The sequence below is a fragment of the Hyperoodon ampullatus genome, assembly GCF_949752795.1.
Source record: "Hyperoodon ampullatus genome assembly, chromosome: 11".
Taxonomy (NCBI): Eukaryota; Metazoa; Chordata; class Mammalia; order Artiodactyla; family Ziphiidae; genus Hyperoodon; species Hyperoodon ampullatus.
Genome location: NC_136924.1, coordinates 19,828,716 through 19,846,252, shown reverse-complemented (window position 1 = coordinate 19,846,252; position 17,537 = coordinate 19,828,716). Strand labels below are relative to the sequence as shown.

The 17,537-nt window shown below is 36.3% G+C and overlaps 1 protein-coding gene across 7 annotated transcripts in view; it reads right to left on the bottom strand.

Moving 5' to 3' along the window:
• Positions 1-17,537, bottom strand: part of VEZT (vezatin, adherens junctions transmembrane protein) — a gene marked incomplete at its 5' end in the record, with an annotated part of 76,612 nt that overhangs the window by 28,626 nt on the left and 30,449 nt on the right. For 3 of the 7 annotated variants that reach the window (XM_079714114.1, XM_079714119.1, XM_079714116.1), the window contains 4 exons: positions 856-1,131; positions 3,301-3,476; positions 8,448-8,534; positions 12,547-12,681. In XM_079714114.1, coding sequence (XP_079570240.1) covers positions 856-1,131; positions 3,301-3,476; positions 8,448-8,534; positions 12,547-12,681 — 674 coding nt within the window. Of the gene's footprint in view, positions 1-855; positions 1,132-3,300; positions 3,477-7,014; positions 7,129-8,443; positions 8,535-12,546; positions 12,682-17,537 lie in introns of those variants that run through there. The other 4 variants (XM_079714113.1, XM_079714115.1, XM_079714118.1 and 1 more) reach the window with 4 other exon arrangements.

Here is a 17,537-nt window from a genome sequence, read left to right as displayed (position 1 = left end):
AGATACAACTAATTAAGAGCAACAATTATTCTCTGCCATATACTTACTTTCTCCCACCTATAGGTTGCAGACGTTATATGAGTTATATAAATTATTAAATATACTATACTACAACTATCATCTCTAAGTGCTTAGCTGGCAGCCTAGTGTACGGGAAATAAGCTTTAGAGGCAGATGGAATGAACTTGAACATTTGCTCTACCGCTTATAATTGTATACCTTTAGTTGTATGCAAAATTGTCTGGCATAGAATATGGAACATAATTGGTGTTTTCCCTTTAATAATAGAATAAATAGCCTATCCATCTGGTAGCTTAATACACTTACAGCTAGACTGCTGAATATTTAATTTCCCATATTAAATATCAGTGAGAGTATCTGAGAGTATCAGTGCCAAAATATCTACTAATATTAACCTAAAGAATATTATTAATACATGGCAAGAGTTTTCAAAATGAATTCTTGTCAGATACATCTACCATGTAAACTGAGTAAAGAGAGCATCTGACGGTGAGTAAAGAGAACAAGTATTTATTGGGTAACTACTGCATGCGAGGATCAAGGCTCTCTCTATATATTATCTTATGTAATCACGTAGTAACACACAGAAATAATCATGACTCTCAAAGCACTTTGGTTTCTCAAAGTAGAAAAAAGAATAATACCACTTATTAAATCTAATATATAATGTATTTATTCTTTCACTTAGCAGTTAACAGACTTTAATACGTGCTAAAGAGAAACCTAGTTTTTTCTGTAAATGCAAAACAAAAATGAAAATAGGTAATAAACATTCTAATTTAACTATGTAGTAGAAAAGAATTATTTAAAAAATAAAATGAAAAATGAACTCACAGTGTAAATCCTCTGGAAATGACTTCAGTTTCTTGAATGAGACGTAAAGCTTTTCTCACGAGGTTAGTAAAACCTCGGCTATTTGTTGCTATATCTTCCAAATGGACATTGTATTTTTTTAGGGTTATTTGTAGTTTTGCTGTCCTCCATAATCTCAAAGCTCTTATGATCAGATAAACAAATAGAATCACTCCCCATAGCAGCCAGGAAGATATAATCCACCAAGTGGGAAGCATAATGAGCAAACTAATGAAGGCAAATAGCACTGAGACATCCCTAGAATAGAAAAGCCAAAAAAATGATATCCATCAGTCCAGAGAAAGATGAGTTACTTTAGTTAGCAATTCAGGTTTCCTAAAATAGATAAAACGCTAGCTTCTTTATAAAGTATGACTTTATAAAATATGACATTTAAAAAGTAATATGGAACAGTTAAAAAATATCTAGCACCACTGTCTAGTTGCTAGACACCCACTGTCTAGAGCTAATCAGTTTAGGTAAAGGACATAAATAGGTATCTTCTGAAAAAACCTTTTTTTTTAAAAAAAAGGTATGTGTTCTTTAACCTAAAAACAAATTACAGATTTTAAAATCTGACTTTACAAATATAAAATTTTAAAAAACTTTAATTTTTACTAATTTTTAATACTAAAAACCTTTAATATTTCGAGATATCATGAGGTCTTTTCCCCTAAAATTAGACTTTAATTATCTGTGCAAAAACATATAATACCTCAAGAAAATATAAGCATTTTTCCAATTAGAAATAATATATACTTCATGAGTAATTGCTTTGAATAAAGTCATCTTATTTTATTTTATTTTATTTTATTTATTTATTTTTTGCAGTATGTGGGCCTCTCACTGTTGTGGCCTCTCCCATTGCAGAGCACAGGCTCCGGACGCGCAGGCTCAGCAGCCATGGCTCACGGGCCCAGCTGCTCCGCGGCATGTGGGATCTTCCTGGACCGGGGCACAAACCTGTGTCCCCTGCATCGGCAGGTGGACTGTCAACCACTGCGCTACCAGGGAAGTCCCATCTTATTTTATTTTATCATTAATTTTATTTTTTATTTTATCATTAATTTTAAATAACCATCACCACAATTCTGGAATATACATATTTACTGCAGACCGTAATATGGACAAGCTTTGTATTTTTAAACTGCTTTAACTGAAGTCAAAATATGTATGAAATTTTTTTAATTTAGGTCAATTACAAATCTACAGACTAACATACATCATTCAAGCAATGAAGGCTTAGATGAAAATGTGAAAATAAAAGAAAGAGGTAAATATAGGGGAGCTGTATCTGAGGATATCCGAAAAACAACATCAACACTACTTTAGACAGTTATATAGTCAAACTACAAAGAAAATGTAAGAATGCTTCTTAATAAATATTTGCCTGCCCTAATTTCCCTTGGAATCCTTTACTGTTAGACAATATTGGTAATATCATAAAGCAAAATCTCATCATATACTTTTATGTATTTATAGCAAAGTCTATAACGTATTTATAGGGCTCAGAATTGCTTAATGACATTTGAGGTCAAAGAAAACTTGAATATAAAGTTATAAAATTCTTAAAACCTATGCTTCCTTCTAGCAGCTCCTTAAGTTCTTATATTTTTAAAGGATAACATGCTTTACTTCATCATGATATCTGAGTGACTACATATTTGGAAAACACCATACTTTGCTATCTATTACAATATGAAGCATTTGTCAATGTGACAGGAAAGACAGATAAATTCAGAACACTGTGGCCAATGAGTGTAACTGCCCATATGACTTGAACAGTTTGAGCAATAATTTAGTTCATTTAATAAACTCATACTTTAATAGGAAGAGGCTATTAACAGTTCTGTATATATAATCCCTTTTTACTATACATATATATTTCTTTTTAACAGATTATGGCCTGAGACTTCTGCATTAGACTCAAATACTTTAAGTGGTTGACAAGTTTTAGGATAGTTTGAATTGTCTATTGTCTATGATCTCTTCTCACCCAACAAAGCAGGATTCAACTGTTTACCTCCATGCCCCATGTCCTATCCTTGGTGTCTCTACAATGTAATTATTACATAATCTATTAATGGTAAAGAAACATACAGCACTGGCTAGGCCTTCATGCGCACATGCGTATAGGTATATGGGTAAGAGAGATTTTTTTTTTGGCATATGTTATACCTGCTTATTGGGTTGTTAAACACAGCACTAACTATACTGAGTTGAAAGTATATAATAATCAAACTGGATATTTTTTCCACCTTCACTTGAAATAGTATTTACTTTAGAAAGTGACTTTTTTTTTTTAACCTCTGGCATATCATTACATTAATTAAAATGCTAAAATGTTTATAATGCCGAGCGTGATGATGGATTTCCTCTGGTAATACTCTGTATATAAGCAACGGTTAGATGTTTTCTGGACAGTACCAAGTATTAGGGGTCGCCAGGGAGCAAAGTGTTGGAAGGTGTCCATTTTCCTGTTGTTGAGGTTGCCCTGCAGACAGGACACTGGGATCAAGTAGCTCAATCAGTTCCACATCCTCTTGTAACAGGACTTCCTGTTGCAGGATGGTATGTAATGAGTCGAGTCGGAATCCAATATCCTTGACATTAAAAGACCGGAAGAGAGGTATTAATACATGCATAATTTTGTATTAAATATTAAGCTCCTACCATGCTAATAAAATTAGAGGTGTTTATTTTCAGTACAGACTCCAAGAAGAAGAAACAATAGTCAATCTATTTTCAGTATGATGGAGAGGGTTTTATTTTCATTATAAATGTGAAACAATAAAGACTGAGGTAGACATTATGGAGCCACATGTGAGTGAAATATATATTTTTAATAAACAGATGTGAAGTAATTACAGATTAATAAACCTGTTGAGTTAAGCCTAATTAATTAAATTGTTGAAAAACAACATGGAAAATAAAATCCTGTAACAGAAGATGCTGTCCCTGAATGCTGTAACAATATAGCCAATATCTAAGAATTACATCAGTAGGATCAAGGCTTTCTAAAAATGGACATTTAGAATGTATTAAAAATACATCATTAAGGAATATAATACAAAATGACAAAAACATGTGCATAGCACTTTATAGTTTACAAAATGCTTTCACATATAGCAGCTTATTTATTCCTCCCTCTTTTCCTTCTACCCACCTATCAAGGAATACATACCAGGCAACGTGCTTGACATCAAAAGCATAAAAAACTGAACAAGACATACAAGACTTTACTCTTAGAGAGTTCATAGTCTAACACAGAGGACTGAAAAGTAAGTGCAAAGAAGTGTGATGAGGTATAACTAGGTTATTATCAAAATGGCATAGAAGGAACAAAACCTGCAACAAAGAGAAAGTAAAAGAGGTGATGCCTAAACTGAATCTTAAAGGATGAACCAGATGAAAGAGTTGGAAGAATGGGATGAGACAGAATGAAAGCAAGTCTCTTCTAGTTTGGGGACCTGCAAGTCACCAATATTAGTTTTTGCAGAGTGTACCTGGTGGAGGGGTGAGAGATGAGGTAGCAGTGTTAGAGCAATCCTCACAGTAACCCTGTGATGTACATTGTCATCCTCCAGTCCATTCTGTAGAGGAGAAAACTGAAGCTCAAAGAGATTAAGTAACTTTCCAGGATTATGATTTCAAACCCTAAGTCTTTGGTAGTTGATTCTTCTTCCCTGAATATAGTCTTCTCTACCAGAAAATTTAGTTTTATTTTGTATGAAACTTAGGAATAGGGAGATACTATTGTATGATAAAAATAAAGAGAACTTCTAATGGATAAGACCCTTAGCAATTAAAGTAAAACCAGTTAGGTCTAGGGTTTGAGGGCAGTGGCTTTGCTCTTCTTAATCATTCCCACACCACAGATTCTAGCCCTAGCTAACCATGAGGACTTAACCAGTGATCTATACACTACAGATCCATACACTATGCAGTGATCCATACACTAAGAGCACATATCCTCTTGGTCATGGGCTATACATCACTTTTAGAGAAGGAGAAGAATATTTTTAATATTAGGCCTATTTGGATATATTTCTTTTAATTATCTAAAAAAAAAAATCTCAGTGGAATGATGATCTTCCTTTTAGCCTATAAGGCTTTTTTACCATCTACTGATACACCCTGCACATACCTCTGCAGCACTTTCATATTTGAACTACTGCCTCCTCTCTCTTACAATCCTAACATTAGGAACTACTTAGTTTTTCGACATTCCACCCCACTTTCATAAAGACAGAACAACACAACTCACTTTATATTACTGTTGGGGGTGGAGAGGGGGAAGTGGGCTGCAGGGTAGCGACAGGAGGTGGGCGGTGGAAGGCAGGAGGGCAGGGGGTGGAGCATGGTAGCTTTTCCAGTAATCCTTAAAATAAACCTTCACATATTGGCATTATAATTTGGTTTAGATTCCCCAATCAGACATGACCATATTCACATACGAGTACTAAAAATAAAACTTTTGCTACAAAAACTTGAAATCAGGCCTTTTATGAGACCTCTAAGTAACTGTGTAGGGGTAAGTTTAAAGAAGCCTAATTAAATGAAGGCTAAGGCTGACAGAGAGGGGGAGGCTGTTAATGCAGATTGGGACCTCTTCCTCTCACAGACCCTCTTACGGGCATGCCGCTTAATCAGGAACTCACCTTCTTCAACACCACTCCTTGGCATCAGACCTGTTGCAGAACTGGGAGAAAGCCTCCCCCAAACCAGTGTGATTTGAGGCAGTATTAATAGTATGGGTGCTCTGTGCTGGGGGGAGGTATGCTATGTGAACTTTGGCTTGCCCTCAACAAGTATCAAGACTTAGTTAGTGCCTGGGTTTATATTTTGGTCCTACAACTTAAGCAAGTTAATAACCTTTCTGTTCCAGTTTCCTCATCTGCAAAGTGAGGATAATAACAGTACCCACTTCACAGGGTTGTTGCAAGGATTAAATAAGTACGTATTTATAAACTACTAAGAGTATCTGGCACGCAGTAAGCGCTATGTAAGTGTTAGCTGTTAGTGTTCTTAGTACATATGAAATAATTAAAAATACAATAAAGAAAAGCTCACAGGATATACAAACTTACAGAACATAGCATAGATAATTATTACAAGGTGGTTGCACAAAATAAGAGATCCAACAGACTGAAGTTTCTGGGAAAGGCCTTGAGGAAGAGCAAGTACCGCTTAGTGGAAAGATTCCAATAATAGAAAAATGGAACAAATTTCACAGTATAATAGTACAAATATAGACATAGAGAATAGGCAAGGAATAAAGGAAAAGGAAGGGTGCATTGGGCTGATGAAAATATTGGGGGATAAAGCTGGAAAGGTAGATTAGGGCCAAATTACGCAGACTCCTTCATGCCAGCCAAAGTGATGAATTGGACTTGATTTGATAGGTAGTAGGGATCTTTTTAGAATTTAAACAGAAATAGCATGAGAAGATAACTTAGGATGAATTCCACTTGGATGGAATGAAAAGACTATGAGAAGCACAGCTAAAGAATAAAGAGATTTCTATTTTGGCCCCTAGGGATGGAGAAGAGAACGTATTCATGTGTCAATATACTTCAATGATCTTACACACTTTTTAATATATAGTGCTATTTAATAAAGCTGATGAGGATCAAGTGAAATAGTGTATGATAGCACTTTATAGGCTAAAAAGCACTTAAAAAGTGCCAATACCACTAACATCATACTTGCTATAAAGGAATTTTTTTTTAATCTTTAAGAAGAAAAGTACTACCTTAATGAAAATGAACAATGGTAAAATGTTCAGATATCATGGAGCAATTGCCAGTATCTTTATAAAAGGAAGAGACTGGTTCAATATCTGTATAGCTAACAAAATTTAAAATATTTCATAATCAAGGGGAAAAGTCAAGCAATCTCATGCCAGATGCTAACTGGGCCATTCCTTGTTCCATTACTAGTAAACTATTTCTCAGGAATGTACTTCCTACAATTCTGCATAATATAGGCACAAAAGGGATGCATTCAGAAGCTGGTACTTTACAGTGAAATATGACATGAAGCATGTGGCCAGTGATAAAGAACCAAGAATGAAAAGATCAGGACTATGCAGACTATGATTAAACCACAGAAAAATGTATATGGATCCATATACCTTACCACAGTCCTAGTATTACTGAAGAATGAGGATGGCTCCACCTGGCTAGAGATGATGTCTACGTAGATGACAAGACACTTCATTGACCTTTTCAACACACCTATGAAGATGAAACCCTGAAGAGAGAACTTGCCCATATAAGATTGCTAAAAAAGTAATTTTAGTCAGTCAAAACATAGTAATACTCAAGCTAGAAAGTTGGTACATTATAATGAAAAGAGCCTGGGATTTGAAACCAGGAGACCCGAGTTCAAATTCTGATTCACTTTCTAGCTGAACATTCTTGAACAATTCAATTAATAAGTATTCTTTTTTTTTTTTTTTTTTTTTTTGCGGTACGCGGGCCTCTCTCTGTTGTGGCCTCTCCTGTTGCGGAGCACAGGCTCCGGACGCGCAGGCTCAGTGGCCATGGCTCACGGGCCCAGCTCCTCTGCAGCATGTGGGATCCTCCCGGACCGGGGCACGAACCCACGCCCCCTGCATCGGCAGCATCGGCAGGCGGACTCTCAACCACTGCGCCACCAGGGAAACCCTTAATAAGTATTCTTAACCAAACTGAAATGTCTGACCCTCAGGCTTCCAAGTGGTAAAACACACTAAACCTTATATAGCATTTGGATTAACAAATCAAAATGTGAAAGCACTTTGTAAACATCCTTTGACAAATGATAGTTTACAAGAATGATCATTATCATCTTAAGGTCACAGGGCAGCAGAAGATTCTGAAATCTGCTTACTTGTGAGAGTCATAAGAATTTTAAAACTTTAATTTTTTTAGCTATATTACCTAGACTTCATATTGTTAGGATGTACTCCCTCTTGGGGCTCAGAGATCAAGCTAGTCTTTGGGAAATTCTGTGATTTATCAGTCCCGGAAGACTAAATTTTATATATGAAGTTGTCAGAGAATGGTAGATTAATGATAAATAAATTAGGGAGGAACCACTCTTGATTTTGCCCAAACTTTGTAATCATAGGCTGTGGAATAGAGACAGTCAAGTTCCTAATGAAAAGGGGGAGGGTCCCACTAATAGATCTATTCCATTCCTCACGGAGAGGAATACCTGTCAATGGAGGAAGACGGCAGCAGGAAATGAGTAATTTAACAAATAGGGCTTCAATAATTACCAGAATATCCTATTCTCAGTGGCTAATAACCTCTTAGAAGACCTATGAAATACTACAAATGAGTCCAAATGCAAAGATCCCCAGTTACTGAAGAACTTCCTTTCCTTTTTTTTTTTCCTTAGGTGATACAAACAAACTTTAACAGTTCATGAAGCAGACAGTCTCCTTTTGAAGAACAGCCCAGAATTTCTAATCAAAATCAATCACTGCCCAAATCAGTAGCAAAACAAATTCGGATTCATCAATTTTCTCACTAATAAACCGGAGTCCTGAAAAGTGACAAAAAAGAAGTAAAGTGAACACTCACCAACTTGTGAAGTAAGTCGTCATTCTTCCTGCACTGAACCAAAATCCAGCTTTTGATGGTTTCAGCCACTTTTAACAGGATGCCTCGCTGAAGGAGATGAATGACATTGTAAAGGATTATTAAACCACACCTCAACAGCAGAAAAACTTCAAATAACTTAATTCTAATTGATCATAATTTTTATCAGAAAAAGGAAGAAAAAAGTCATCTAGGTTATATTATATGCTTTGCCAGTGTGTTGCAGCCTCCTTATTAGATCCCCAATTTACTCACACATCAGAATCACCTGGAGGATTCAGTCAGAAACATACTCCTGGGCCCCCCAACTAAAGATTCAGATTCAGTGAGTTTGGAATGAGACGTGTAAACCTACATATCTTGGGTACACTATATACTACCTATGTCCACATGACGATGGTATTGGGTACGTATTTCAAAATGAAAACCACGTACTCCAAGTTCTCAAATATTAAGAGCATTTCATTCTACAATACTAAGGCAGAAAGATATTTTAATCAATTTAAAAAAACTATCTCATATTGAAATAAAAGTTATATTATTGAATCAATCAAAAATTCAATTTACCTTAATAGCCCATTTCCTGAGCAGGCCAGTAAATGGAGTTTACATTCATTGAGTGACTATTATATTCCAGGTACTGAAAAAGGGTCATGGGAACAAAGATGAATATACATAACTGCTGTTTTCAAGAACTTAGAAGAGACAGTACAAATAATTACAAACCAATGTAAAATCTGAAAAAGTGTGGGTAAAAGGAGGTCAAGAGGAGCTGACACTGGAGCTAAGCCCTAATAGATGAATAGGAATTTAATAACAATGGAGGAAGGAACACTCCAGGCAAGGGGAAAGGATGAATAAAGGAGAGAGCCATGGAAGTACATGCCATTGGGGATGGTGGCATAGTTTGGGACAGTTAAGACCCAAGGGAAGAATAATGAAGTTTAAAAGGTACACTGAGATAGGTTGTAAAAGACTGTGGTCTTTTTTTTTTTTTTTTTTTTTTTTTTTTTTTTTTTTTTTTTTGGTATGCGGGCCTCTCACTGTCGTGGCCTCCCGTTGCGGAGCACAGGCTCCGGACGCACAGGCTCAGCGGCCATGGCTCACGGGCCCAGCCGCTCCGCGGCACGTGGGATCTTCCCGGACCGGGGCACGAACCCGTGTCCCCTGCATCGGCAGACGGACTCTCAACCACTGCGCCACCAGGGAAGCCCCAAGACTGTGGTCTTAATAACAGTTTAGAATTTATCCTATAGACTGTGAGGAGTCACCAAAGGTTTTTATATAAGGAAGTGAAACAATAAAAATCAGCACTTTAGAAAAATAACTGGCAACAGTGCAGAGGCTGTACTAGCGGGGAATGAGTGTTGCCAAGAAGCATGATTAGAAGGATATACAACAGCCCAGCTAAATAATGATAAAGGCTTGAACTAGCAAAAATGGTAATAAGTAAGGACTGGCTTTTAAGACAAAGATGTTGAGTCACTTAATGACCAAGTCAATGTGGGAGTGATGGGAAATTGCAAGATAATTGAGAGGGTGGTAATTTGGGAATACAGAAAGAATATTTTGTTTCAGGAATGCTGAGGAAAAAAAAAGTTGTTTTAGACATGTTGAATCTGAGTTGCCTGGAGCACAGGCAAATGGAAATGTATAACAAGTATCTGGAACTCAGTGAAAATGGAGAATAAACAAAAGTAGCCAATGAGGGTAAGAAAGCAGATGAGATAGCTCAGAGAAAACAGATAAAGCAAAGAGGACTGATGCTGAAACTTTGTGGGAGGAATGTTTAAGAATAATCACAGGGGGCTTCCCTGGTGGCACAGTGGTTGGGAGTCCGCCTGCCGATGCAGGGGACACGGGTTTGTGCCCCGGTCTGGGAGGATCCCACATGCTGCGGAGCGGCTGGGCCCGTGAGCCATGGCTGCTGAGCCTGCGTGTCCGGAGCCTGTGCTCCGCAATGGGAGAGGCCACGTCAGTGAGAGGCCCGCATACCCGAAAAAAAAAAAAAAAAAAAAAAAAAAAAGAATAATCACAGGAACAGAAACCAGAAAAATATACAGAGAATGAATATTCATGAAAAGAATACCAGTACAGACTACTCAATAAGTACTTTAACAAACACATTTAAAAAAAAAGTTTAAAAAGGGTGATTAATGCTAATGAGTGTTTCATCATGAACTCATATAGAAAATTTGCTTTCCAAAGAAAATAACTGCTACTTTACAGCTTGAACAGAATTTGGGGGGCAATTCTAAAAATATATCCGCTAAGAAGGAATAACAAATCTTTCTAAAATTTAGCTGCTTCATATCTAGAAAAACTCCATTCTAGAAAGATATAGCTTGTACAGTTGAAATGTGTAACATGAAGACTAAATGAATTTTCTAGACATGTGGTAATTTTGAAAAACACCCTCTGGCTATGCTTTTTACTGTTCCTCTATTTCTAAGAGGATGAAATTTTAAACTCTCATTTATTTATAAATTAATAACAACATTTCTATATGTAAAAATACCTGTCATAAATGAAAATTAAATACTTACAAAACCCAAGTTTACACACACACACTCACACACACAAGAGGTCAATGTCCATCTCCTGCCCCAGCACTATCCCTTGGCCCATTCTTTGTCTTTTGTTGCCAAGTAATCTCAAATTCAAATTTTAGTCTGTAAATAATCTTTTATTTTTATTATTTTTTAAAAAATATTTATTTATTTGGCCATGCCGGGTCTTAGTTGCGGCACTCAGGATCCCCACTGCGGCATGCAGGATCTTCAGTTGCGGCACGCGAACTCTTAGTTGCAGCATGTGATATCTAGTTCCCCGACCAGGGATTGAACCCGGGCCCCCTGCATTGGGAGCACGAAGTCTTAGCCACTGGACCACCAGGGAAGTCCCAATAATCTTTTAGATATATCTTTAGGTCTTGCTTTCAAAACTTTTCCCAGGAACATTCATATTTGAAAGGAGCAAGGAGAAGAAAGGGTTTAAGTACAGAGGACTCTTGCTCCCCTAACTCCCACCTTGTGAGTGTTAGTGAAAAAAAAAAAAAATTTCTCTGGTGTTTACTCTGCTGTTGCAATTGGGCCCAGCTTGGTTACCTCACATTTTAGAGTTTTTCTAAGAAGTACAGAAGGAAAGGTCTTTTCCTTTCTATCACACAGAGTAAATGACTAATTGAAAACTTTAAAATTCTCCTCCCAAAAGGAACTTGAATTATAATAAAACACTGATTAAACTAGAATGCTTGAGAAATGAGGTAATCTGGTTATATTTTTTGTTAAATTAGAATTCCTTTAGTTAAAACTGAAATATACTGGGATTTTTATTTTAATAAATACAGCTAATAGAACATGAATCAATCTAGTAAATATATTTTATAGAACATAATTATCGGTGGCTTCTTCTAGTATCTCAGCCTCACAATGATGTACATCAACTATGAAATATTCACTGTATAAAAGTATATGATACTGCAGATATAAAGGGCATCAGAAATTGAGGTAAATACACCCACTCCATCATATATCCTTGAAACTGTTTATTAAGTATTAATCTGCTTTCTTATAATTTGCACTCTCTTTAAAAAACTTTTTTTGTTTTGTCTGCACTTGCTATCCCACTATTTTTTTCTTTTTTTAAAAATTAGTTATCTATTTTGTACATATTAGTGTATATATGTCAATCCCAATCTCTCTCAAGGAAAAAAATTCTAGTTACTATAGGAATCCTATAGTTAGTTGGGTTCTCATTAAGGTTTTAGTTTATTTGTCTGGTTCCTTCCAGATAACTTCAATGTTTAAATATGTAATATATTTTAATCTTCAATCATATTAATTTTAATTCATTATACAAACTACCCATGAGATAGTCCAAAACAGCATGGATTCATGTTTATCTAAACAGACACGTACTACTGATGAAATAAAAATTAAAGTCTTACCAAGGGAGAACATGGAGGTGCCAACAAGGTGTTTTTTTGTTTTTGTTTTTTGTAAGGATAAGGGTAAAGGCAGTTTAAATAATCAGTAAAGAACAAAAGATTGAGTCAAAGAGAATGAGTATGCCTTCTTACTTTTGGCAGGGCTCTTGCAGGAGGCTTTTGTTGTCCCTCTGTCACTGTGCATTTTTCTGGTTTTGGTGACAGAGAAGAACATACTTCGAAGTCTGTGTGTCCCAGATCCTGTAAGTACTGGTAAAGCGGAGAATTCTGAAAAAGACATAAAGTAAATTTCAAGATCATTACTACAGTTGACCCTTTAACAATAAGGGTTTGAACTGTGGGGTTCCACTTTGATGAAGATTTTTAAAAATAAATACATATTATAGCACTACACAATGGAGGGTTGGTTGAAGCCCGGGAAGAGGAACTGAGAAAAGAGAGGGCTGATTGTGAAGTTATACGCGGGTGGGTGCCTCTAACTCCCCTATGTTTCAAAGGTCAACTGTATTTCAGAAGTTTTAGAGGCCAAATTCAACATTATGACAAGTATGCCCAAATTCTTTAAGGCTTCTTCTATAAAGAATTGAATTATCTGTCACAATGCCACGTACCATTAAAAAAAAAAAAAATCAACAAACAATTCAACAGAGTAACCCAAAAAAGGAAAAACTAAATAAAACACAGACTTTTTTTTTTGAGTGAGTACCAGCAAGAAAAAATGAATTTAGGAATATAAGTAGATTTGTTAAGCAATTTCTTTGTCCAAATTTTTGTAGTATTAGAATAGATTGCTTCATAATAGCTAATCCTGGCTAAAGATAGCTCCGAAAAGGACCTACAGTGAAAAAGTTATTACTTGAAGCCAAGAAGAATTAATCAATGATCATACTATATCAATTATAAATTTATCATACCATCATATTCATTAATTCATTCAAGCACAAATGAGTATTATGTATCATATGCCAGCACTGTAAACAAACTTAAAACTCCAAGAAAGTTACCTAAAATATGCCTACATAAAGCATATAGCAAATAAGACAGGTAGGTTTGTGCAGGTTAAGAACACAAACTCTGGAGCCAGACTGCGGATTCAAATCCCGATTCTGCCTCTTACTAGCTTGGTAACCCATGGCAAATTATAATCCTTCTCTGCTTGGGCTGTCTCATCTAAAAACAGGAATAATAATTAACACCTAACTCACAGGGTTCTTACGAGGACTAAATAAATATAAAGCATTTAGAACAGTCCTTGGCACATGGTAAGCATTCAATTTATACCTCAACTTTATATAAGCTATGTGGAAAGAGCACAGGTTTTGGAACAGACCAAAAAAAAAAAAAAAAAAGAACATCGAACAGAAACATCATCATCACTATTGAATGAAAATCCATGGGACAACTCTTTCTAGGTAAGTGGCAGCTTTAATTTTAACTTTTAGTCTTTTCTAAAGCACAAAGTTGGTAAATGTTTAAAATAAACCTTGGTTCCAGTCAACAAGATTTTTAATACTTAAAAAAGACATTATGTCAGATATTAGAGATACAATAACAACCACCACCAAAACAACAGCCACTCAGATGACATAGTGCTATGTGGCAAAACCTCAACTAAGCATTTTACATGCGTTGTCTCAGTTAAGGTTTACAACAAACTAAATTACCATCATCATTACTACTGTTATTCCCATTTCATAGATGAGGAAAGATTCACTCAGCTAGAGAAAGCAGGATAGGTCTGACTCCAAAGCCAGTGCTCTGAAATATTGTGCTATATTACCTAAAATTACAAATAGTCCCTCCTGTGTTTAGAGAGGAAGACACCAAAGAAGCTTACTTATAGTTTAGTTACAGAGACACGAAGCAAATTAATAATTACAGGAATGTGTTGGTTGCTATGGAAACAGAGGAGAGGTAGCTAAATTAGACCAACGCTTTTAGGGAATATATCTTTGAGTTTGGAAAAATGAGGAAGAGTGGGAATTTGTTGGACAGGTAGCAATTCACTGGCTATTAATTTGAGGGAACAGGAAGATGAGTCAGATGCCTTCCTTTTAAGCTATGTTTAATTTCTCTTTTGAGAAAAATATGCAAAAATTTTAAAAATAAGGAGGAAGAATTTACTGTCTTATCCTTGTTATCAGACTTTAAATCTCTGGTGGCACAAATGGTTAATCTTTTTATCACCCATAATGTATCTTCAAATATTGCCTTGAGTTACTCAATCTGTATTTTCAAACTGAACTGTGAACCCCACCCTGCCCTGCCCCCAGAGTGGCAAAAGAACAAGAACGCTAGCTCTTTGGGCTGACCTTTGGAAAAGTTTACATACTTTAGAAAAAAACCCAAAACTTGTTTTTAAGGCAGTAGAACCCTTTCTTCAAATGAACTCCCATGGGGAAGAACAATAAATAAGATGGATCAAAGTGGAGTTACTCTAATTCAAGGGTCATCAAACTTCTTCTGTAAAAGGCCAGATAGTAAATATTTTAGGCTTTGCAGGCCATATGGTCTCTGTTGCAACTCATCAAGTCCGTTGCAGTAGTGTGAAAGCAGCCACAGACAATATATAGACCAATGAATGTGGTTATGTTCCAGTAAAACCTTATTTATGGAAATACCAAACTTTATAATTTTCATGCATCACAAAATATCATTCTTTTGATATTTTCCCCAACCATTAAAAATACGTAAAACACCATTCTTTGTTCACCAGCCACATAAAAAAGGCACAGAGGGAGTACAAATTGGCCCAACAGCCTTAGTTTGTTGACTCCCAACTCAATTAAGATCATGAGGTACACTCTTGCCTGCTAATTGTTCTCTGGGAGGAGGCCTGGGGGCTGGGGATGGGGCCAAACCTCTTTTTATTCAAACTGTAATGTCCTTCCTTACAGCACACTTAGCTGATGCTAAGTCAGCACTGACCACAATATCCCTTCCTTTTCCAGCTTATGTCACAGCTCACAAAATAACAAAATGGAGTATCTGTAACACAGATTTTTAAGAAGTGATTACACAGAAGAGATACAATGAATACTTTGTTCTCCCTTTTTGTTTGCACATTAAAAGCATACACACTCAGTTTGGATCACCATAGTCTGGAACACTTGCTATTTCATATTTCACAAAACAGCAGCATTAATTGTTTACCTTGTGTACTACTGATAATGCCCAACAGTGTCTTTTTAAAAAATATATATATATATATTTATTTATTTTTGGCTGTGTTGGGTCTTTGTTGCTGTGTGCGGATTTTCTCTAGTTGCAGCGAGTGGGGGCTACTCTTTGTTGTAATGCGTGGGCTTCTCATTGTTGTGGCTTCTCTTGTTGCAGAGCACGGGCTCTAGGCGCACAGGTTTCAGTAGTTGTGGCACATGGGCTCAGTAGTTGTGGCACACGGGCTTAGTTGCTCCGCAGCATGTGGGATCTTCCCAGACCAGGGTTTGAACCTGTGTCCCCTGCATTGGCAGGTGGATTCTTAACCAATGCGCCACCAGGGAAGCCCCAACAGTGTCTTTTGATACAGTAATTCTACCAGTAACTTATCCCGACTTTTCTCCAAACAAAACCTCTCAATAACTTTTTGGCTGGTTCATACTTCTGGTCAAAGGTGTGACATACATACCCATTTGTGCTACGCAACTATGAATGATGCCTTAGCAGTTCTGGTTTCTTCCTCATCTTTAGTGATAGAATTCATCACTTTCAGCCTAGAAAGCACCGTTTTACAGTTCTGGAAAATTCTGGCTTGCCAAGGCCATCATTGTACTTTGTTTCATGACTTTATGTAACTAAGATTTTGGCAAAATTTCAGAGTAGACCACCTCTGGAGACAAGGGATGAAGGTACTGCAGGTCCAATAAAATGTTAATTCCAATCATCATCGTATTTCATGTCTGCACTCTTCTCTTTTTGGCTGTTAATGCAAATCATATCACTTTCTAACACATATAAACTCAGACTATATGAACACTAAAGCTACACTATGTTTATGATAGTATTCTGAGTTGTAGCATTTATTTTACTGTTTTATTTCCACTTTTACGATTCAATCACCTTTGAGCCAAAAGAAAATTTTAAACTTAACCAGTGATGGAACTTCCCTGGTGATGCAGTGGTTAAGAGGGGACGCAGGTTTGAGCCCTGGTCTGGGAAGATCCCACATGCCACAGAGCAACTAAGGCCGTGCGCCACAACTACTGAGCCTGTGTGCCACAACTACTGAAGCCCGCATGCACCTAGAGCCCGTGCTCCGCAACAAAGAGAAGCCACTGCAATGAGAAGCCTGCACACCGCAACGAAGAGTAGCCCCCGCTCGCCGCAACTAGAGAAAGCCCGCACGCAGCAACAAAGACCCAACGCAGCCCAAAATTAATTTAAAAAATTTAACCAATGATAACACACAAATGAAAAACAAACATCCTTTGGTTAACAAACTGAACATTAGCCAAGAAGAACTGACAAGGATAGACCTTGTAGCACATGAGCAATTTTTAAGAATGCAAAGGGATTTTTAGTAAAGTTATTATTTTATATTAATTTAAAAAATGTCTGGCAGATAAAATTATCTTTTTCACTGAAACTGACAAATAACCTGTGCACTATTTGAAAGATCTCAGATAACCAAACCATGACCAGTGGTTCTCAAATTGTTTTGGTCTCAAGACCCCTTTATGGTCTTAAAAATTATTGAAGCTCCCAAAGAGCTTTTGTTTATGTGGCTGTCTAACAATATTTACCAGATTAGAAATTGAAACTAAAAAATTGAAACATTTATTAACTTACTTAAAATAACAATAAACCCATTATAAATTTATGTAAACAACATAATTTTAATGAAAAAATTTTTTCCACAATGAAAGAAATGTATTAAGAGTGGACTGTTTTATATTTTTGCACATCTCTTAAAGTCTACCATAACAGGAGGTAGCTGGATTCTTATATCTGCTTCTGTATTGAATCAGTTGTAATTTTTTATTTTGGATGAAGTATATAAAGAAAATCAGACCTTAAACAGATATGTAGTTGGAAATGGAGGAGTATTTTAAGTCTTTCCTGATAATTGTGTTACCAAAGAATAGCCATACCAAACTTGACAACTGATAATTTTGAAAAGGTTA